At 39.4% G+C, this 23,398-nt stretch overlaps 2 protein-coding genes across 11 annotated transcripts in view; one reads left to right on the top strand and one right to left on the bottom strand.

The window, feature by feature from the left end:
- The window catches only part of RALBP1 (ralA binding protein 1), a 54,222-nt gene extending 39,550 nt beyond the window's left edge, over positions 1–14,672 (top strand). For all 3 annotated transcript variants that reach the window (XM_056823656.1, XM_056823655.1, XM_056823653.1), the window contains 3 exons: positions 6,388–6,509; positions 6,873–6,996; positions 12,702–14,672. In XM_056823656.1, coding sequence (XP_056679634.1) covers positions 6,388–6,509; positions 6,873–6,996; positions 12,702–12,971 — 516 coding nt within the window. In that variant the 3' untranslated portion in view covers positions 12,972–14,672. The remainder of the gene's footprint in view (positions 1–6,387; positions 6,510–6,872; positions 6,997–12,701) is intronic.
- A 3,865-nt stretch (positions 14,673–18,537) lies between these two features.
- PPP4R1 (protein phosphatase 4 regulatory subunit 1) overlaps positions 18,538–23,398 on the bottom strand; it is a 111,613-nt gene continuing 106,752 nt past the window's right edge. For 7 of the 8 annotated variants that reach the window (XM_016431689.2, XM_016431687.2, XM_016431688.2 and 4 more), the window contains one exon: positions 20,951–22,024. In XM_016431689.2, the coding sequence (XP_016287175.1) occupies positions 21,861–22,024 (164 nt within the window). In that variant the 3' untranslated portion in view covers positions 20,951–21,860. Of the gene's footprint in view, positions 18,812–19,400; positions 19,589–20,950; positions 22,025–23,398 lie in introns of those variants that run through there. The other variant, XR_008917667.1, reaches the window with a different exon arrangement.

Raw genomic sequence — 23,398 nt, 5'->3', positions numbered from 1 at the left:
GAGTAATTTTAAAAGTTACCAATACATGCCTGATTCTTGTTAGACCAAGTATCTCCATTATTACAATAAGGGAATAGCTAAATAAAATCTTCTAAAGTACAGTCTGAGTAGTTTTTAAGATTCACACACTGTAGGTATAGAGTTAGAGTTTGCTTTGTCCAAGTGTATAGGTCAGCAGTGGTGAACCTTTTAAAGATTGGATGCCCAAATCACACCTTCAATCTACCTTCAAGCATTACTCCAGATGGGACAGGAGGAGAAGTGCTCGAATTAGGCTTCTCGGCAGAGGGGCGGGGCATGTGAAAAATTTTCCTTGGGTGCAGTGGAGAGGAGCAGCCCCCTCCATGCCACTGGGGCACACATGCTATGCCTTCACCAACATGAGTATAGGGCAAAAGCAGAGTCTTTTTCCAAGTCTTGAGATAATATTCTTTACTCCACAATTATAGTGTGTGACATAAATTACACAATGTTTTTGTGATTGCATAGAGTAAGATGTATATTCCCTTTTGTAATGTGTTCTTAACCTACTCTTGTTTTTTAAAAAGGTTTTCAAGAAATCTCAAAATATCTTTGTTGATGGAAGTTAGACCAAAGATTAATTCCTAAGGTCTTCTGAAGAAATAGAACCATTGCTTCTATGAGAATCACGCAGAAAAAGTTTATTTAGAGCTAATTTTTAAGAAATTACTTTTTTTGTTATGCAAAACACACTTCCATATTGGCCATTGTTGTAAGAACAAACTCATACCTAACTAAACTATAATTACGCTGATGTAAAACTTCAACAGCTCTTTCTCTGAAAGTGTGTAGTATTCCCCATCATAAGTCTTTAGATCAATGCACTGCTGAGAGGATCCATGTTTTCACAAATAATCATCATCCAGTATTGCTGTTACGATTTTCTCCCAGTTCTGCTTATTTTGCTTGCATCAATTCCTGCAGATCTTTCCAGCTTTTCCTGAAATCATCTTGCTTATCATTTCATATAGTACAATAATATTACATCACCAACACATACTACAATTTGTTCAGCCATTCCCCAATTTAGCACTAATTATTTCAGTCATTGTATTAACTGGCTGTGATTTAGCCATCTCACTTCTGTTCACCCTGGTTTTTATTTGGTAGAAACCAAAAATAATCTTTAAAAAAAAAATTCTCACCTTCCATCTTACAATCAATACTAACAACTCTATTGGTTCCATGACAGAAGAACAGTAAGGACTAGGCAGTGAGAGTTAAGTGGCCTAAGGTCACATAGCTAGGAAGTGTCTGAAGCCAGATTTGAACCTTCCATCTCTAGGCCTGGCTCTCAATCCACTGAGCCACCTAGGCTCCCTATTTTCATTTATTTTGAAAATCAGCACCCACTATGAGCCTTTTCTATACCTCCACTAATTATCTTACTGGTTTTATGTAGCTAATGTCACTTTGGACCTAAGGTGGTATTTGAGAAGGAAGTTTAAAGTTGCTGACACAGATGGATGGGTGATTGAATAGTAAAAAAAAAAAAATTAAAAAGAAGCAGAGCTAATCTCTTCAATCTTGAATTTATTCTTGTATGTTGGTTGCCTTATAGCTCTTGGAAATTTAGAGCTTTGGATTCTTTTAAAAATGTTGGATTTTTTCTGGAGGGCAATTTGGAACTATGCCCAAAGGGCGATAAAAGAATGTCTACCCTTTGATCCAGCCATAGCACTGCTGGGTTTGTACCCCAAAGAGATAATGGGGAAAAATACTTGTACAAGAATATTCATAGCTGCACTCTTTGTGGTGGCCAAAAATTGGAAAACGAGGGGATGCCCATCAATTGGGGAATGGCTGAACAAATTGTGGTATATGTTGGTGATGGAATACTATTGTGCAAAAAGGAATAATAAAGTGGAGAAGTTCCATGGAGACTGGAACAACCTCCAGGAAGTGATGCAGAGCGAGAGGAGCAGAACCAGGAGAACATTGTACACAGAGACTAATACACTGTGGTATAATCGAATGTAATGGACTCTCCATTAGTGGTGGTGTAATGTCCCTGAATAATCTGCAGGGATCTAGGAGAAAAAACACTATTCATAAGCAGAGGACAAACTGTGGGAGTAGAAACACTAAGGAAAAGCAACTGCCTGACTATAGCGGTTGAGGGGACATGCCAGAGGAGAGACTCTAAACGAACACTCTAATGCAAATATTAACAACATGGCAATGGGTTCGAATCAAGAATACATGTGATACCCAGTGGAATCACGTGTCGGCTATGGGGGGTGGGGGGGAGGAAAAGAAAATTATCTTTGTCTTTAATGAATAATGCATGGAAATGGTCAAATAAAATATTATAAAAAGAAAAAGAAAAAAATAAATACAAATGTTGGATTTTACATGACAGCAAAGGAAAGTAATGAATATTGGAGGGAATGTGGCAAAGTTGGGACATAAATGCTGGTGGAGTTGTGAATTGATCCAACTACTCTGGAGGGTAATTTGAAACTATGCCCAAAGGGCTTTAAAAGACTATCTGCCCTTTGATCCAGCTATAGCACTGCTGGGTTTGAACCCCATAGAGATAATAAGGAAAAAGACTTGTACAAGAATATTCGTAGCTGAGCTCTTTGTGGTGGCAAAAAAATTGGAAAATGAGGGGATGCCCTTCATTTGGGGAATGGCTGAACAAATTGTGGTATCTGTTGGTGATGGAATACTATTGTGCTCAAAGGAATAATAAACTGGAGGAATTCCATGTGAACTGGAATGACCTCCAGGAATTGATGCAGAGTGAGAGGAGCAGAAGCAGGAGAACATTATATACAGAGACGGATACACAGTGGCACACTTAAATGTAATAGACTTTTCTACTAGTAGCAATGCAATGACCCAGGACAATTCTGAGGGACTTATGAGAAAGAACACTATCCACATTCAGAGGAAAAACTGTGGGAGCAGAAACACAGAAGAAAAACAACTGCTTGATTACATGGGTCAATGGGGATATGATTGGGGATGTAGATCCTAAATCAGGGGCCCCCAAACTATGGCCTGCGGGCCCCCTGAGGCCATTTATCTGACCCCCACCTCACTTCCGGAAGGAGAACCTCTTTCATTGGTGGTCTGTGAGAGGAGCACAGGATGCGGATCCTGTGCTCCTGGAGTACTGTATGTGGCGGTGCTGCAAAGTGCGACATCACTCATAGTACTGCTTCTGGTGACATAATCCTTTGCACGGCGCCTTGTTCTAAAACAAGGCGCCGTGCAAAGGATTATGTGGCTGCACAAAGCATGGTGAGTGGTGATTTGGGGAAGGGGATTCTTTACTGTGTATACTGCTGCCTGGTATAATGGTGGTGGTGATGGGTCTGTGCAAGGTGTGACAGGCCCATCAAAGTCAGTGCTGCAGCCTCTGCTATCCCAGACAGCAGTATACAGTGTCACAGGCCCAGCACCGCCTCCAGTACTCTATATAGGCATCGGATAGCGGTGATCTGGCCTGTGACATCAGTGGTGGGGCCTCTACTGTGAGAAGCCCACCACTGCAACTGGGTGTTTTATAAGACACCCCCTGTTTTTTTTTTGGATCAAATTAATATGACAGTGTCTTATTTTTGGGGAAACATGGTAGTACAGTGGCTCCCATACTCCCCTAGATGCACAATATAATGGTTCCTACCCATTATGTTGTGCATCTAGGGGAGTATGGGGACCATTGTACTGTGTAGTAATGTGGGAAGAGACTTTTGGGCAAAGGGAGGTTATAGGGGCCATTATACTATGTGGGGGAAGTGAGGCATGTGTTTTTCGTATTACGATCTATAATTACAGATCCATAAATACAGACTGCAAGAGGACACACACTAGTGTGGTGCCTTCTTTTTTCCTGCCGTGGAATCTGATTGCATGGGTCTGACCCATGGGTTTGCACAGGGTTGTGAACTGGAAAGGTGGTGGAGGAACTGGCTCTGTAATCATGCTGGTTCCTGCACCACACTAGTGTGAGCCTGAGGTAAAAGTGGAGTTCCACCAATATGGCCACTGGTGAAGCTGAAATGATGTGGACAGGGAAGGCTGCATTGATGGACACGGATCAGACTGCACTGATGGGCAGTCTAATATATAGCTATATGTATGTATTTTACTAATACCAATTTGGAATCCTTAGGAAACAATGACGTCAAGAAAGAGAAAAATTGACCCAGAGTGTAGGATATTCAAAGAACCGTGGACTTATGATTACTTTTTCATGTAGTACAAGGAAAAAGCTGTGTGTTTGATATGCTAGAATATAGTGCCTGGGTATACAGTTTGCGTCAACATTATTAAACTCAACATAAAGATAAATATGATTGTTTGGTCGGAGATGTGAGAAAAGATAAAATATTAAAACTGAAAAATAATTGACAATTCAGCAAACTACTTTTGTGAAGCAGAAGCAGCTAAATATTTCATCACTGCGAGCAAGTTTTCAATTGCCAAGCTAATAGCATGCACTGGCAGACCATTCATGGAGGGAGAATTTGTTAAAGAGTGCCTTCTTGGGGGCAGCTGGGTAGCTCAGTGGATTGAGAGCCAGGGAGGTCCTAGGTTCAAATCTGGCCTCAGACACTTCCCAGCTGTGTGACTTGACCCCCATTGCCAAGGGTTAAAAAAAAAAAAGTGCCTTCTTTCTGTTGCTAAAGAGATGTGTCCAGGAAAGGCAGACTTATTTGGTACAGTTAGTCTTGCAGGATCTATAATTACACAAAGGATTGAAGAAATGGGAGACAATTTGCATCAGCATTTGCAAAACTCCACAAGAAAACTTTCCTATTTTTCCTTGGCACTTGACGGGAGCAATGATGTTCATGATTCTGCACAACTTCTAATTTTTATTCGTGGGATGAATGACAATTTCAAAGTCACAGAAGAGCTTGCTGCACTGCAAAGCATCAAAGGAACAACTATAGGAGAGTATATCAATGAAAAGGTTTCCCAAACTGTGAAGGATTTGGAGCTGGACTGAGCTAAACTAGCCAGTGTGACAACTGATGGTGCTCCTAGCAAGGTGGGGTCTAAGAAAGGAGTAATTGCTCACATTAACCAAGAGATGGACAAACCTAGCCATTCTCATCTGCCAACAAGAGCTGCTATGTAGTAAGTCACTGAAGTGGGACTCTGTTATGAAAATTGTGGTATCTTGTGTTAATCATTAGAGCTAATGCATTAAACTACAGACAATTTCAGAAATTTCTGTCTGAGCTCTAAATGTTGCCTATGAAGATGTTCTGTGCCATACAGAAGTCCATTGGCTGAGTTGAGGGAGAGTTTTGAGACATTTCTATGACTTACTTCCACAGATTACAGCTTTTATGCTTTCAAAAAACAAAGAAGTACCAGAGCTAAATGATGCAGAATGGAAATGACACCTTGCCTTTCTGACAGATGTAACAGAGCTACTCAACAGCTTCAATGTGCAACTTCAAGGAAAAGGGAAGCTCATCTGTGATATGCAATCACATGTGAAAGCATTTGAAATGAAATTAGACTTTCTTATCAAACAAGTGAAGGAGGAAAATTTCTGCCATCTCCCCTTAACTCAAAATCTGTTAGTGGAAAAACCCTTGATTGCATTCCCAAAAGAACATGTATGGATTCACTGGAAAAGTTGCAAAAGGAGTTCCAATTCAGATTTAAAGAACAGGACATATAGCTTTTCCATAACCCATTTTCTATTGACATTGAAAATGTGAGTACAATTTACCAAGTGGAACTGGTTGAACTGCAGAATTGTGACTCTCTGAAAGATGCATTCAAGTTAAGCAGCTTGCCTAATTTCTATGCATCTCTCCCCTCTGAGACATATCCTAATCTCAGGAACCATGCATTCAAAATGGCAACCATCTTTGGCAGCACTTATGTCTGTGAATAGCCTTTTTCCATAATGAAACATCTAAAATCTCCAACCAGATCTAGACTAACTGATGCACACTTGCATCACTTGTTATGGCTAGCAGTGACAAATATGAAACTGGACATTGACTATCTCATTAGCCAAAAGTAGGCCCATAGTTCCCATTGAAATACTGGTCTCTTTGTTGATTTAAATTTACTTGTTCTCCTGGAATGACCTCCAGGAATTGATGCAGAGGGAAAGGAGCAGAACCAAGAGAACATTTAACACAGAAATGGAAACACTGTGGTACAATCGAATGTAATGGACTTCTATTACTATGGGAAGGCTATGGGAAGGGATGGGGAGAGAGGAAGGAAAGAATATGATTCTTATAACCAAGGAAAAATGTTCTAAATTGACTAATTAAATAAAAATTTTAAAAAAAGGAATGTTGGATTTTATAGAGTCTTCTATGAAAAATTCAGGACCTCCTCAGAGAGTTTTTGTGTTTTTTTTTGTTGTTGTTTTAGGAAAATGAGATTCTGACTGAACAAGAAGAGCTCCTAGCCATGGAACAATTCCTCCGGAGACAGATTGCTTCAGAAAAAGAAGAGATAGAACGTCTCAGAGCAGAAATTGCTGAAATTCAAAGGTAAGGAAGAGACTGGGAAAGCTCCAAAAATATTACCTTAACAACTCCTTCTCCTCCCCATCCTTCTCCTAAGGCTTGCCATAATTTCTGACCATTGTGTCTGTAATCTGAGGATTTTTATGCCTTATCATTTTCCTTCCCTACTTAAAACAAAACAAAAGCCCAAAAATCTTCATATTAACCCTCATTCAGCTTTCCCTTTGCCTAAAATGGTACCACTTTTATTAATGGTGCTTGAATTCAAGCACCATTAATAAAAGTGGTACCATTTTAGGTACCTAATCAGTATTGACGGCACCAAACCACAGGCAAACGTCTTTTTGCACTGGTACATGAAACTTGTTATCCCCTTTACCATTCTAGTCGTCAGCAGCATGGCCGGAGTGAAACAGAGGAATATTCCTCTGAGAGTGAGAGTGAGAGTGAGGATGAAGAGGAGCTACAGGTCATTCTTGAAGACTTACAGAGACAGAATGAAGAGCTTGAGGTGAGAAATTGTTTCTGAAAAAAGTCTCTGTCCTAATTTTGGAAATTGAATGTTATGAACAACACATTTGCTTGGGGAAGTTTTTTTCTTCCATCTTAGTTCTTAGACATGGGATATTCATGAAAAATCTCTAGTCACATCCTTCAGCAATTGATAAACCACTTATGAAATATTAGGCTTTTTTCTTTGGACAGGTGAATGTCTCCACAGTGGCAGCTAGCTGAAATCTTTTTGGCCTACCATTTAAGCTGGCTAAAATGAGCCCTCAGAAAAAAAAGAATATCTGCATAAAGACCCAATTTTTTTCCATCTAAACTTAAGGAAGACCTTTCTAAGGTAACCTGTCAACAGGATGGTTATGACCCTAATAAGAACATTGGACATTAGTTTCCTCCTCTATGAAGTGAAGGAATGTTGGACTAAGTAACCTGGAATTTTATGATTCCAGTTACATTTCCCAAAGCCCTGGAGGTTTTAGTGGACTGAAAGTTCAAAGTGAGTCACCAGTTTTAGACCAGAGTCAAGTCAGCTAATGCCACCTCAGGCCTCATTATCCAGAGCATTATGGATGATACACTTACTCAGCTCTGCCCTAGTTAGACTATATCTAGGTATTCAGTTCTGGGTATATTTTGAGAAGAATGTTGATCAAGTTGGAGAATGACCAGATGATGAAAGACCTTGAGTTCATGAAATAAGAAAACTGATTGAAGGAACTGCAGCTCCTAGCTTGGAGAAGAGAACTACTCTCTTCTGAATGTCCTATGGAAGCAGGAATGGACTTATTTTCCTTTCCAGGTGCTTCCAGAGCACTGGCTACAAGTTACAGAGATACAAGTTTAAGTTTTAATGTAAGGAAAAAGTTGTAATGATTAGAAAGGGATAGGATGAGGGACTGGATCAATGTTTTCAAGGTAACTACCTTCTCTGCAATTTGAAATCTTGGAGAGTTGCCTTAGAGCATCAATTTAGAGTGGGGTCACAGCCAGCCAGCCTGTTAGGGGCTAGACTTGAACTCAAGTCTTCTTGGCTCTAAGACTGACTATCCATTGTACCAGCTATTCAAGATTAGAATAAAGTTTGTGGTTCTCCTTCACTGTCGGTCTTTACAGTGAAGGCTGGGTGTCCATTTGTTGGGCATCATCTGCCTTGCCAATTGCCTACTGGACAGCTATACCTGGATAACCCATAGGCCAAGTCCAGTATATCTACTCAGTATCTCAGTATCTCCCCACCTTTTCTCTCCTGATGCCAAACACATCCCTTTTCCTGACTTCTTGATTTCTGTTGAGGATACCAGCATTCTTCTAGTCATTGGATCAACTTTTATTCATTTTCATTTTACCATCAGATCCAATTACCTGCCTTGTTTTATTGATTTTGCCATAGCAATATATATTACATCCACTCCTTTTCTCTCCACTCACAAGGTTGCCACTCTAATCTAGTGCATCACTTCTTTCCAGGACTATTGGGCAATTAGTCCAATTAGCCTGCCTCCAGTTTCTGCCCTTTCTAGTCCACTCTTCATAGCTGCTTAATTGATATTCCTGAAGTAAAAATCTGGCTATGTCACTGCGCTCAAGAAATTTCATTGGTTCCTTATTGCCTCCAGCCTAAAATACAATGTATATGATGCAAGTTTTATCCAGACCTAACTGTTCCCCATTGTATTAGATAGTTGTTCTTTAAGGACTATGGTAATGAGGAATCAGATCTGCCACCCTCCCTTTGTCTCCCTCCCACTTCAGTTAAATCTCTTCAGTTGGTGACAAACTAGAATTCAGTTCAGAGTAAGTTTCCTAATATGTCTAATTGATAATTCACTCTTTAAATGGTTGGAACAAGGGGCTTATTTAAGGAAGGGGGAGGAAAAGGAAATTGAATAGGAGAGTGGGTTTGGGGTTTCCCTGATCTTAAATAATCCTAAATTGAGAATAATATTGTAGTCTTGAATGAAGGATGTGGCCAGCAGGGTTGAGGATCTTTGATTCACTTTCTGAAACAATAGAGAGAAATCAGTAAGAAGAGGATCATCTCAGTCCTTCCAACAGTTTGGATGTTTCCTTTTAACAGTCTCCTTCCAGTCACATTCTCTTCCAGAATGCTCCTTGACTGACAGCTTCTGCAAACCTTCATCCATTGCTTCTGTTTGTAGGTTTTCTTCAATTTACTCATCCACACACCATACATGAACTTTCCATCTCCTGATTGCTTTTCCATAGTCTTTCCCCTCTGTACCTGGGAGGCTTTTCCTTTCTCCTCCAGAAATCCCTAACTATTTAAGACTTAGCTCAAGTACCATCATCTAGGTTTGAGCCTTCCATTTATATCTTGTCTTTTGTTCTAATAAAATGTCAGAATAGGAATTTTTGTTCTTTGTATGTACCATGCCTATTGGAGTGTTTAAAACAAAGTAGAAATCTCAATGATACCTGTTGAATTTGGGATGTTGTAGAAGGAATTCTTTATCAGATTGATTGGCCTGTGAGGTTCCTGCTAGCTCAGAGGATGTTCCATCATATCTGGGCAGCGATGAACTGAGAAACAGTGTATTGGGGGGACAACAGCCATATAGCAACTTACTCCTACACATTTCCCATTCTCTAGCCCAGCAGTTCTCAACCTCTCAATTTGTAGCAATGAGAATACATAATGCATATCAGGTATTTACATTCCGAATCATAACTAGCAAAATTACAGTTTTGAAGTACCCACCAAAATAATTTTTTGGTTTGGGGTCACTGCAACATGAGGGGTCACAGCATTAGAAGGGTTGAGAGCCACTGCTCTAGCCACACTTTTCATATATATATATATATATATATATATGTTTAATTGACATGAGTTAGTGTGTGTGTGTGTGTATTTTTTTTTAAAGAATATTTTTCCAGGGTTACATGATTCATGTTCTTTTCCTCCCCCCTCCTGAAGCTGACCCGCAATTCCACTGGTTTACATGTGTCATTGATCAAGACCCATTTCCATATTATTGATAGTTGCACTAGAGTGATCATTTAGCATCTACATCCCCAATCATGTCTCCATTGAACCATATGATCAAGCAGTTGTTTTTCTTCTGTGTTTCTTTCCCCACAGTTCTTGCTCTGGATGTAGATAGGGTTCTTTCTCACAAGTCCCTCAGAAATGTTTTGGATCACTGCATTGCTGCTAGTAGAGAAGTCCATTACATTCAGTTGTGCCACAGTGTATCAATCTCTGTGTACGATGTTTTCCTGGTTCTGCTCCTTTTGCTCTGCATCACTTCCTGGAGGTCATTCCAGTTCACATGGAATTCCTCCAGTTCATTGATTCCCTTCAACACAATAATGTTCCATCACCAACAGATATCACAATTTGTTCAGCCATTCTCCAATCAAGGCACACCCCCTCATTTTGCAATTTTTTGCCACTACAAAGAGCATGGCTATAAATATTTTTGTATACATAGTTTTCCTTATCTCTGGGGTATAAACCCAGAAGTGGTATGGCTGGATCAAAGGGCAGACAGTCTTTTAAAGCCCTTTGGGCATAATTCCAAATTGCCTTCCAGAATGGTTGAATCAATTCACAACACCACCAGCAATGTCCCAATTTTGCCACATCCCCTCCAACATTTATTACTTTCCTTTGCTGTCATATTAGCCAATCTGCTAGGTGTGAGGTGGTACCTCAGAGTTGTTTTGATTTGCATTATGAGAGATTTAGAATACTTTTTAATGTGCTTATTGATAGTTTTGATTTCTTTATCTGAAAATTGACCTTGTCCATTTATCAATTGGGGAATGCCTTGCTTTTTTGTACAAGTGATTTAGCTCCTTACATATTTGAGAAATTAGACCTTTGTTAGAGATTTTTGTTAAAGATTTTCCCCCAATTTGTTGCTTCTCTTCTATTTTTGGTTGCATTGGTTTATTCATTTCTGTAATATTCTCTGTCTCTTGCTTGGTCTTAAATTCTTTCCTTTCCCACAGATCTGAGAAGTATACTATTCTGTGTTCACCTAATTTACTTAGTTTCCTTCTTTTTGTCATTCACCCATTCTGAATTTATCTTGGTGCAGGGTGTGAGATGTTGATCTAAACCTAATCTCTCCCATACTGTTTTCCAATTTTCCCAGCAGTTTTTGTGAAACAGTGGGTTCTTGTCCCAAAAGCTGGGATCTTTGGGTTTATCATAGACTTTCTTGCTGAGGGCATTTTCCCTGAGCCTATTCCACCAATCCTCCCTTCTGTTTCTTAGCCAGTACCATATTGTTTTGATGACTACTGCTTTATAATACAATTTTAGATCTGGTACTGCTAGGCTCCCCTCCACATTTTTTTCATTAGTTCTTTTGATTTTCTTGATCTTTTGTTCTTCTAGCCACTCTTTTTATAGTTCTCATACTCCTAGAAAGAAAAGGCATTTTTGCAGAGACTGAGGGCCTGTTAAATATCCCACCTTCCTATACTTGACTGAGAATAAGAGGGAAGGCTTGATTTAGATTGAACAGCTTGTAGGATCATAGATATAGAGCTGGAGGTCTCTTCGATATTCTTAGCTGTAAAATGAGGGAAGCTTAAGAGTCTGAAAAATGAAGCAGTTGGTCCAAGGGGCAGAGCTGCTCCAAATACATCACTAACCTTCTACTCAAGCCTGTGTTGCCTTATGGCCATGTAGAGGTCAGATCTGTTTTTCCTCCTCTTCGTCCCCTTAAATAACATTTTCAACACAAGTTGGCTTGAAGCCTCATAGTATTTTATCATCACAGAATTCTTTTCCCTTTCAGAAAGGTGAACTAAAAATGAGACAATCACAAGAATGATTATGGGGCGAAGAGGTTGGACAATTTTTTTATTCCCTCAAAAACCATGTCTCAACTCCAGGAAAGGATGTTTAAACCACACCACTCTAGTGTACGCTGTATCTCCAGGGAAATTTTAGTAGTATTAATAGCTGCCTATAATTTATGTAGTGCCTTAAGATGTCCAAAAGCACTTTACATGTATAATTTCATTTGATCCTCATGACAATTCTGAGGGAAGTGCTGCCATTATTTTGCAGAAACTGGAGCCAAGAGGTTGCCCTGCCTCTTACAGTTAGGAAGTATCTGAGACCAGAAGTGAATGTACCAGGTAGTAGCTGGAAAGGAAGTTTCTGCCTTGTTTTACCATTCAAAAAACAAACCCACTCTTGTTTACTTACCAAACATCTGAAATACTTTCTGCACTTCCTGCTGCAGAGTGGATTTTGAGCAGGTCTGAGGCACTTCTTGAGATTCCTTTGCATCAAGTGCTTCATATGCCCCAATAAATCAATTTCTTGGGTATAAAAATGTATTCTAAAACCAGATATGGATGATGGGTGGGGAGCTCCTATGCTTGCTATAAATGACCTAGAGTTAGTTGACAATAGTTGTCAGTTGTACATTAAATATAAGACAAAGCAATCATAAAGGTTTTGATCCAAACTCATGTCTTTCTCACCAGGATTATGTTCTGTGGTCAGTCAAGAAATGCTTACGTGGCTGAGGCTCCAAGTAAACATTGGTGTGTTTCTTTAAATCTAAGTCTGGAACCACCGAAAGAAGCAGTATTTTTTTTCTTCCCTAGTTGAACTTATTGAATCAAGGAGACCACTGTATCCTATTTCTTTGCCATTGAGAAACCATTTTTTTTGCCTTCACTGCTTAATTAACACTGTTCTTTCTGTTATTGGTAAAGATAAAGAACAATCATCTGAACCAAGCGATTCATGAAGAGCGAGAGGCCATCATTGAACTTCGAGTGCAGCTTCGACTGCTTCAGATGCAGCGAGCAAAATCTGAGCAGCAGGTGCAGGAAGACGAAGAGCCAGAAAAGCGTGGGGGCGGGCCTCAGCAGCAGAGAGACAGTGTCCCTGACACAAAAGCAGCAAAAGAGCAGCAGCCAAAGGCAGTCAAGGAGCAAGTGAAGCCATCGCCCAGCAAAGACCGGAAGGAGACACCCATCTGATCAGCTTGTGTGCAGGGCACCAACAAAATCTACTGGACTTAACAAGGACTGTGCAATTTACTGTAATGCTGAGAATAAAGTGCACGCATCTCTTCTGGTGTACATTATGTAAAGACATCTTTTAATCCTGGGACGCGTGTCTCTTTCATATGTATGAATTCTACCCATCAGGCTCAGGTTACATATGAGTGTATAAAGCGGTGAAAGCTTTTTCAGGCTTGGAGGGGACAGATGTGTTTTCCAGATAGTTAGCTTATTTGAAGATTAATTTGCTTCAGTTCACATAAGAAAAACCTCAAAACTTTAATTCTCGAGAATAGTTTGACTTTTTTAAACCAAAAATGTTCTTTTGTTTTCACTACAGAATTGGAGGCCCGATCTCTCTTTTCAGGGGAAAACAAATCCGAAATGAATTACTGTATCTGCCTTGTGAATTGATCTATTGTTTCACCCATCATGATTTCTGCTTACTTAAGTCACTTTTGCTTGTGCCTTTTATACCTTTTTGGTGCATAATGGGGGTGCCATCTGACCTTTCATGATGGACAAGAATGGCTTGGGCTAATTGGTACTTTTATATATCCTTAGTATAAATTCTAACTTTGCAATTCTAAACTACATAAAAATAAATTTATACCACACCACACCAGAACTGCATGGTTTCGTCCCAGTAAGACGGATGTGATGGCCCTTAATGCTCTCATATCAGAACTGTTTGGCAGCACGAGCCAAAAAGAACAGAAAGTGAGGATAGGCCCACTTGTTGCTAATTTTGGCCACATCATTATTAATCAACATGTACCTTCATGTTATTTGTAACTTTTCCATGAAGCTGTTTGGAGGCATTTGCCTCCTCCTAATTCCTTTCCACACAGAAATGGGTAAATCTTTAATGTGACTGATCTTTTGCTAAAAGGTGGGTTTCTATTGCTTGCTTAGGCTAGAATGTAATGTTCTCTTTGCCTGGTTAAGCCATATACTCAAACAAAATGTTAAATTCTATCTTTCAAGTGAGCCTGATTTATAGCCTCCCATTTGATAGGATTCAGCAATAGAAAAACATTACTTTTTAATAGTTGCTATGCTCTTTTCCTTCTTGATTCATTGAGGTTTATACCTAAAAGCAGTGATATTTCCCGAACGCCTGTCTTCTTGGGCCATTTTCTGTTTGAATATTCTTATCTCTCAGACTAAATGATATCCATGAAATTTGTCAAGTATTCAACATATGACAATGAAAACGAACCCCAAGAACATTGGTAATCTTTATACCCTAGAATTTTGAGTATTTATTTTCAGCACCTCTTGGATGTGGTTGTATCCTCCTCTACCTATTGCACTGTTGTGAATTGTTGGCCACTATTTGATTTTGTACAAAAAAAAAAAGCTTTGATATGTTATAGAAAACAACATAACTATTTTTTTAAAATCTGGAGAGAAGATATTATGGTGACTAAAATATGGTCAGGTGATGAACGTAAATGTGTAAAACCTTCTTGGTGTCCTGTCACATTCATCTTCTATTTGCTGGCAAAAATATTTAAGATTACTTTTTTGTTTGTGTAAACACTAATTTCTATCAAGCTGTTATTTTTTAAATCAGTGTTTCCATTCTCTTAATATTGGCTAACTTTTATTTTGTGCCAGGACCATTAAGCATCAAGCAAATAAATTCAAGCAGCCATTTGGGAAAAAAAAAAAGTATCCAGTTTCTTTACTTTTCTGCAAATAACTGCTCATTTGGGGGGGGGGGGGTAAGTATCTTGTGGCCAGAGAGAGGATGAGGTCATGTGATCTAAGATTTTTGGGGGGAGTGGGGGGATGGTGGTGTTGGTTTGTGTGCTGTGGGTGGGAAGGGGCTGGACCTGTGATTTCACTGGTGTAGAGAACTCCTTAGGAGCAAACTTTGCCCCACTCTCACTGCAGATGTCACCTCTTCTGCAGCTTCAGTCTTAAGAGAGTCACCTGCAATCCTGAAATGATGAGTCAGGTGACTTTGCCCAGGATCTCACAGCCTGTATGTGTTCGAGGCAGTCTCTCTTCATCCAGTAGTGCCACCTGTTTCAAACTGTAGGGAGCGTAAAACCCATTTTCGAGAGTCTAGCCATTCACATGTAAAGCTGTGTATGTGATCCAATTATACTTAACTGTTTTCAGTCCTGGTGACAGTTTTGTCAGTTCTCTGTGACCAAGAGCTTCTATTTGCATTGGCCTAAAGGCTGCAGTTAGGTGTATAGATACAGACATGAAACAGATTTTCTATGAAACTAACAGGCTTATGTGGGGCTGGCACCATGATCTTGGGTATTAACCAAGGGAGCTAACAAGGTATGTTTTTGGTAACAAAAATTGGAAGCCAACCAATTTTTTGGTAAAAAGTTACTGTATACTTGTGTTAGCAAACCTATGGCACATGTGCCAGAGTGGGCTGCTCCCCTCTTTGCCACTGTGCCTGAGGACATTTCTCACATGACCTGCCCCCCACTCTCAGCAGCCCAATGGGAGCGCTTCCTCCCCTGTTTCGGGTAAGGCAGGGAGGCTCACATGAGGCATGGTGTTTTAGCACTGTTTCTAAATGGTTCACCATCACTGCTATTACTCTTCTCTGGCTCTGAAAGTTAAGTATCCATCAGCTTGTAAATGGGACCTATAGGTACTTTCTTTTAAACTTATGCACTGAATGAACTTACTCCAAGTTTACCATTAATTACCAAAATAATCATGCAAATAGATTGGCTTTGAATAAAAGTTTAGCTTTGGTTTCTTTTGATCTTATGTAACCCTAGACAAAAAAAGCTTACAGATTTTTACAAGTTACAACTTAGGAAAAAATGTTAAAGTACTGCTTGATATTTTGATTTTAATGATATTGAAAACAATACATAAAATTATAAAGGAAACATATTTCCCCAGTCAGATTCAGGGACCTTCTGAAATATCCAGGGATCCCAGGTTAAGAACTCCTGCTCTAATGTTTCAGACCACTTTTGGAGAATCCAAAGGGGGAAGATTTTCTGGTCTGATTAAATTTTACAAATAAACTCCCAAATCTACATGTACATAAATCATTTTTCCCTAGAAGTCTTCCACAACGAACAAAAAAATACAAGGTACAAATGTGTTGTGCGAGTTGGTGCCTCTGAAGGGGTCATATCCCAGAATAAGGACTTTGCCAGGATTTGAAATGAAACCTCAGGACTGAAACTAGACTAGATCACCATGCTGAATTAGAACATGAAGGATACAACCTACCAATTGTGATGTTACAAACCAATCAGGAAATGCCTAGAACTGACCCCAGTTCTGACTGAAAATACTTCTTTCTCTCTGGAGTTTTGGATAATTGTTTCTTTTCAGTCTTGTCCAGCAGGTAGTAATGAGGACGCTGTTTCTGGCTTTGTTACAAACTCAGAAGAATTGGAGAGTTTGGTGCCTTGTTCTGTTATTTAAACCAAATAAGGGCAATTGAGGATTTTTCTTCCCTGGGAAATAAAAGTCCTAGTTTTGATCCTTCATGCTTTCCAACTCTCATTTTAGTCTCAGCAAATGCCTGGATCTTCTGACAGATGAAAAGAAATACTATGGGGTCAGTGATTCTAACCAGGGCATGTGAAGAATTAATGGAATAACCTAGAGAAAAGACAACTACATTAGAACGAAGTGATATAGATTATTTTGCTTTGTGCTGAAATGATTTAAGTGAAAATGGAATTGGTGGTAATAAATACCCACTGTGAACCCATCCTTAGTGTTCTTTATACCACAGTTGATTTTTGAGGGAATGTGTGATAAACTTGCACTAACCTAACAGCATTTCTGTTGAACATTTGCATTTGTGACTGATATGATGAGTGTATACAAAGCAACAGTCTTCCATCCTAAAGAAGCTTATTATTCTTGGGGGTGTGGGGGTGGATACAATCATCTAATTTAATAACACTAACAACTATGGACACTTATCACAGGCTATGTAGGAAATGTGATACAAGTATAGGGAGCATGAGGGTAAGATGGAACATGCTGGTTTGGCTGGAATGGAGGGAGTAGAAGAGAGGACAAGAAAGGAGATCTTTCTAGAGTAAGTTGGTGGAATTGTGTTAACCAAAGCCAATGATTTTTGAGAAAGGAAGTGATGTTGCTTAGACGTGTGTTTCAAGATCAAGTTCATTGTTTTTTTGCTTCTATAGTCCAGTTAGTATGTAGTATCTCACAAGGACAATTGCAAAGGTGGGATACTTAAGTGTTTTGTCATTCAGTTTTGCTTTTTTTTTTTAACCTTTACCTTCCATCTTAGAATCAATACTGTGTATTGGTTCTAAGGCAGAAGAATGGTAAGGTCTAGGCAATGGGGGTCAAGTGACTTGCCCAGGGTCACACAGCTGGGAAGGATCTGAGGCCAGATTTGAACCCAACTTGGCTCTCAATTCACTGAGCCACCCAGGTGCCCCCCGCCAGCTTTTTTGCCCCTCCAATTTTGCTTATTTTGATCAGAATTGAGCTAAAATAAGGGTATTTCTTCCCCTTCCATTGAATTCCCTTCTCCCCTCTCATTCTTGATTTTCTTCTTTCTATTATAAATAAACCATCATAAAATTCCATTCTGACATGAGTATTTCACTGGGATTTAGAATTTAAATCCCTGGCAACTAACTAAATATATTCGGTCTCAACCCTAAATTTACCCTTAACACTGCTTCACCCATATTCTTAAGTCTTTCAGGATGTTAGTATAGACCCATGATGGTGAATCTATGGCATGTGTGTCAGAGATGGCATGCAGAGACCTCTGGGCATGTGTGCCATACCCAGCAGTTAGTTACTAGAATAGCAGAAGGCCTCAGGTGGAACTCCTCTACTCCCCTTCTCTACCCTGCCATCCTGTCCCTTTGTACTTATATCCCTCCGTTTCTCCCTCCCCTGTCTAGGACTTGGGGCTGCAGGGGAGGGGGGGGGTTCCTCTCCTGCCACCATTCCTGGCCCCACACCCCACTTCCTTCCCCACCAGTCTGGGGGTGGGGGGGTGACCTTGCCACCCAAAGGCTAACTGTGATCCCTCTGTCCCCTGCTCCCACCCATGTGGAGTGCAGCCCAATAAGGAGGCGTGGCTAGATGCAGGGGCAGGTTCCCGTGGCGGCAGGAGGGGGCATTGGGTTGGATAGGGTGGGACATAGCATGGGGTCCCTAAAAGCTTCACCATCACTGGTAGAGGAATCTTTGCTTTAGCAACAAAACCTGCCTCCAGCATTAGTGAGTCAAAGTGGGAGGAGGAAAGCTTGGCAAGACAGACTTGATTTGGCCAAAGTGACTTAAAAAAGCTTGGTCTAAGACCCCATCAGTTGGCAATGTGCTTCCTGTGCCACCCTAAATTCTTCTCTATTATTTTAGTTATCATTTTTTTGATGCCATTCTCTTTATCTTGAGTGGGTTGCCTAGCTTAAATGGAAAAAAAAAAGTATCACCTCTAAGGCCAGGCACCTCTAAGAACTAAGCATCTGCTAGGACATAGAATTCCAAAAGCCTTGTTCTTGAAGAACTGAGGAAATAACTCATTTCCCTTCAGTTTGAATCAGTCAGTTACCGATTTTTAAAGATATTTTGTTCTGAGCTAGAATGGATTTTCCTTTCCCAACTCTTCTATTGTAACTTGCTCTTTGAGAGCATGACAATATAAGGAAACATTCTGGCATGTTTGAGGACTCAAGTAACGTCAATTTTTCCTGGATCCAGTCGGTTAAATCCCCATCATCTCTCCCCTCTTCCCCAAGGGCGCGCTGTCAAATATCTTTGCTCCTAGGATCCTCTGTGTGCCAAATGGGCCAAGAACAGCTTGGGGCTGAATTCTGCAAAGTGAAAGATTTACCTGAAGTACTCTTATGGACTCAGTGGTCTTTGAAAAAACAGCAAAAAGACCAGGAAACCTTCTGGGGGCCCAAGTACTCTGTCATATATAAGAAGGTCTCCCCTCACTTTGCCAGAAACCAAGGAGAGGTTCAGGAAATTTGGCTTCATTAATAAAGGTTCATTTCATAAGGTTACAGGGCTGGTAAGCTTTTTATATAACAAAGCTTAAGTGTATATTCACACATATATTTATATTCTAAAACAACTTTTCAAGTTTGTTATCCTGCCTATATGATTTGGATTAAAGTGCTAGCTACTCAAGGTTACATGGAGCTGTCAGAATTTTCCAAATTCACTGATTTAAATGAAATAAATGATTTCTCAGAAATTTTAAAAAAGTAACCTCAAAGCTGGTCCCCAGGGTCAACAATCAGCTAAATTTTAGAAAGTATATGAGAAGCAGTAGCTGTAATCCCTCTATTCTCTCATGTTAATACTGAGATAGGGTAGTACAAATAAGTTTGCTGTTTGTTCCCCCCCCCCCACCTCATGACAATTCATGAGGAATGTTGTTTTCATTTTTTCTACCTTATCTCTTTTCACCACCCAGCCTCTTGCTGCTGCTGTTGCTGTTGTTGCTGGAAGCCAGAATTTTCTTGCTTAAACTGATCCTGACTGATCAGAGGCTACATTCGGTTCCAAAACCCTTTGCTGTCTTCAGGAGTTCAGCTCCTGTTCCCCATGTTCAGCTCAGCTCCTGTTTCCCCATAACATGCCTGAAAAAAGGAGAGCAAGTCACATCTGGCTAGTTGTCTTTAGGGCACATGTGACAAAGGGACTATCCTTTTAAAAGCCTCTCATTTCAAGTGTGTTTGCTTCCAAACAAGGGTTAACTTTACAAATAAGATCACAGATAAAGGAAGAGATCCTAAAAGATCTAGTCCAATCTTCTCATTTTATAGAGGGAAAAAAAGCCCAGGCTGGGGGTGAAAAATCAACTTGTCCAAAATTAAGTTATTTTAAGCAGAAGCAGAATTTGAACCCAAGTGTTCATGATTCCAAATGACTGCTTTTCCCAGGCATACTGCCTGCCTCTCAATCAAGGCTATCCATTGTTTGGCAGATCTTTGACATATTGATTGTATTGGTTTAACTGAAAGGCCTTTAAGGATTTGCATTTGGGCATTAAAAACAAAGCAGGTATTTCAAGATGTTCCATAAAAAAAATACTAGTAAGTCTAAAAATAGCAGAACAAAAATTCAGCAATGAAATTCTTTACATTTATATATGGTTGCTAGTAACAGCCCAGAATTGAAAACATGAGTTTTAAATTTTCTTTCCTCTACCCCCACCCTCCTGGGTTCTTTCAAAACTCAGTTCAAATGCCATGTCACCTTGTGCAGGAGGTCTTTCCCAATTCCTCCCTTCTTTGTGATTTTGCATGCTGTCTCCCCATGAGACTGATTGTGAGATTTGTATGACTTAGTTGGGGGAAAATGTTAACAATAAATAAGCTTTAGAAAATGAATTAAATGTCAAAAACTAGTAATTAGTTGGATCAAAAATTAAAAATGAGGGAAGACAGGTTAGTAATCAGATGAAGCCTTGCGATTTAGCTGTGTGTACAGGAATATCTACATACTCCTCTCCTTGTATGTTTTCCAAATCATCTGAGGAACCTTTCAACCATTCCAACAGTGAGGATCAATAATTAGGCAACCCCCAAGGACCTGCTCTGTCTTGTTTCCATTGTTCCTTAGCACTTCCTGTAGGATGGGGAAAGCCAGAACCCTGGCCCTCCTAAGCTGGGTTCTTCAAACTAGAAGCCCCAAGTCCCTTAAGGAAAAGAAAACAGAAAACATTCAACTTTTCCAATCTGTACTCTTTAGGACTACCCTAGAGTCTGGGATAGAAGGTTAAGATTCCAGTGATGCCCACTGCTGGGCTGCCAGAAATACTGAAGGACAAAGAATAGTATTATGTGTTCACTGTAAATTTTCAAAGTCTTGGAGAAAATACTAAACTACTTAAAACAAATAAAATTTTTAATCATCTAGTTCCCCATATTGAACTAAATCATAAATACAGACCATCAATCACATTTATTTCCAAGTGTCTAAAACCAGCCAAAAGTATGTACATCTTATTAATAAATTTTATTTGGACAAGTGGAGAACAACTTGTGTCACAACAACAGTTTTAAACAACATGATTAAAGACTGTAGCACTCCCAAGAGTGGTCACAGATATGTACAGTATGTGAAGAAAAAAGTTGCACCTCAGAGCTGATCATGATCAAGTTAAAAATACCTGACATATAGTACACGTGCTAATAAATTTCCTTCAGGTCATGACCAGCATGAAAAAAAATAGGACATAGGTATTCAGCAAAGGTTTCTGCTAATGAATACAGCAATATGCTGCATTTAAAAGTTAAAATCAGATTCTAGTTTAGTGTTAGCATCAAGCCCTTAAGAGAAATCCAAAAATTTCTAGTTTCCCAATTTACACACATCAAAAACTATTCACACTTACTCAGGATAGGGCCAGGCAGCAAGCCACAGCACCCAAATCAGGTCCTTGCCCGGATAAAATATTTTTAGAGCTAATACTGGAGGTCTCTTTTACATCCTGTTACAACACATCTGCCTTTATGGCTATGAGAATATCATCTACTTGTTGCTAAAGTAAAACTTGCTAAGTTAACTCCTGAGGAGAAAACAATGCAGGTTTATGGGACTGTCATCCCTTCCAAAATGCTCTGCCAATTCAAGTTTCATTCATTCAGGAAGACAGAAGGATTTAAGGCTTCGGTGACAAGTATAATCCTCTGAGAAATTAGTATTTCCTAAAGTCAAGATGAGATAGTTTACCATACTTTCACTTGACTCTTAAGATCCCTGGCATCAGGTGTAGGTAACTGGCACCTGTAGTAAGTCTGGCAAGAGAGGGAGATCTTTCCTCCTTCAGAAAAGGCTGTCCCAGATCATCCATGTGAGGAGCACTTGTGGAGTTTTAAGCAGAAGAGACAATGAGACTTGGGCTCTTTAATAAGTTGAAGAAGCTGTACTCATAGCATCTTCAGCAATTTTGGTATTGGAAGGGTGAATGCTTGCAAAATATTTGACATCGCTGTCACTATCCATCTGAAGAGCCATAATTGTTTGTTCCACAGCTTCCTGATGAGAGTTAGCAGAACTTAAGAAATATTCTGCAAATGAAAACAAAAACAAAATAAACACAATATTTAATGTTTTTCAAGTACAAATTCTGAAAATGTCTGCTGTATAATTTGGAGCGATTTCAATTAAATGACTCAATAACAAGAGATGCTAGGCATTTACTACTTCCCAGTAAGTCAATGATTAAAAACTCAAGTCCTACAATACACCACAATATCGAGAACAATCTCTTTTGGAGTAGCAAAGACCTGGAAACAAAGTTGATGCTCATCACTTGGAACATGACTGAGTAAGTTTTGGCAAAAAGATATAGTGGAATATGACTGTGCTAAAAGAAATATTAAGTATGAATACCAATGAGACGCATGAGAAGACTCAAAGGAACTGAGGCAAAATGAAGTATGCAGAACCAAGGAAACAATGTGCACAGTGATCACAATGGAGAGAACAGTATCAGAAACACTGAAATTAAATTGAATGCTGAGTGTATAACCAGGCCCCTTCAAGGAGGTTAAAAAAAAGGTGCCTCCCTTTTCTTCTTCTCTTTTCAGAGGTAGGAGACTATGCATTTGAAACAACATGGACAATGCCAACTCTCTCTACATATTGGTTAATTTGCTGAACTGTTTTCTCCCTTTTTTCTTCTTATACAAGCTAATTCTGGGAAAAAGAGATGATGTAAAGACAAGAGAGTTAATAAACTAAAAATCTGTTTTTTTTCTTATCTGATGCAATGACCATTAAAATGTGGGAACTGATTTAGATAAAAACCAGGTGTAAGTCTTCAAGCTGAATAACCATTTGTTAGCTGCCTTGGAAAGGGGGCTCTACTCCAGATACATGGTTTGAATTATGGCTTCTGAGGACGCTTCCTGCTCTGAAATTCTGATAAGGTTTTCCCGTGATATACCCTGAACAGGTCTGTTATGTGACTATGCCAAGCACCTCTGATTTTTGTATGATCAACTCACACTGTGTCTATCACAACCCCTCTGTGACTCGAACTCTAAACTTGTGTGTAAAATGCCAAAATGCACAATTTCTCTTCCTTCAAGACAAGAAAAAGTATACTAGTGTATTAGATATATTCAAAGACATAATTTAGGATAGTAAATATGCCTTTTTTGTTGCTGCCTTAATAGGAAATTCAGGGAATATTCAGTTTTCCTTACTTTCTTCTATAATATAGCAAACCTGGGAAGAGATGAGTTCTTTCTTGCAGCTGTATGAAAAGTGATATATTTTACAATTCCTCAAAGCATAATCAAGTGTTATTTCTTCTTTATTGTCTAAGAAAAATAATTTCACCTAGTTGTAGGAATTTCAAGCAGAGAAAAGCACTCCTCCAATCTTGTACAAGGCACTGTGCTAGGTATTATGGAAGATGAAGATATTGGTTCGTA

This window comes from Monodelphis domestica, chromosome 3, assembly GCF_027887165.1.
Source record: "Monodelphis domestica isolate mMonDom1 chromosome 3, mMonDom1.pri, whole genome shotgun sequence".
NCBI lineage: Eukaryota > Metazoa > Chordata > Mammalia > Didelphimorphia > Didelphidae > Monodelphis > Monodelphis domestica.
The sequence above is the reverse complement of the archived record's forward strand: the minus strand, read 5'-3'. Positions and strand labels throughout refer to the sequence as shown.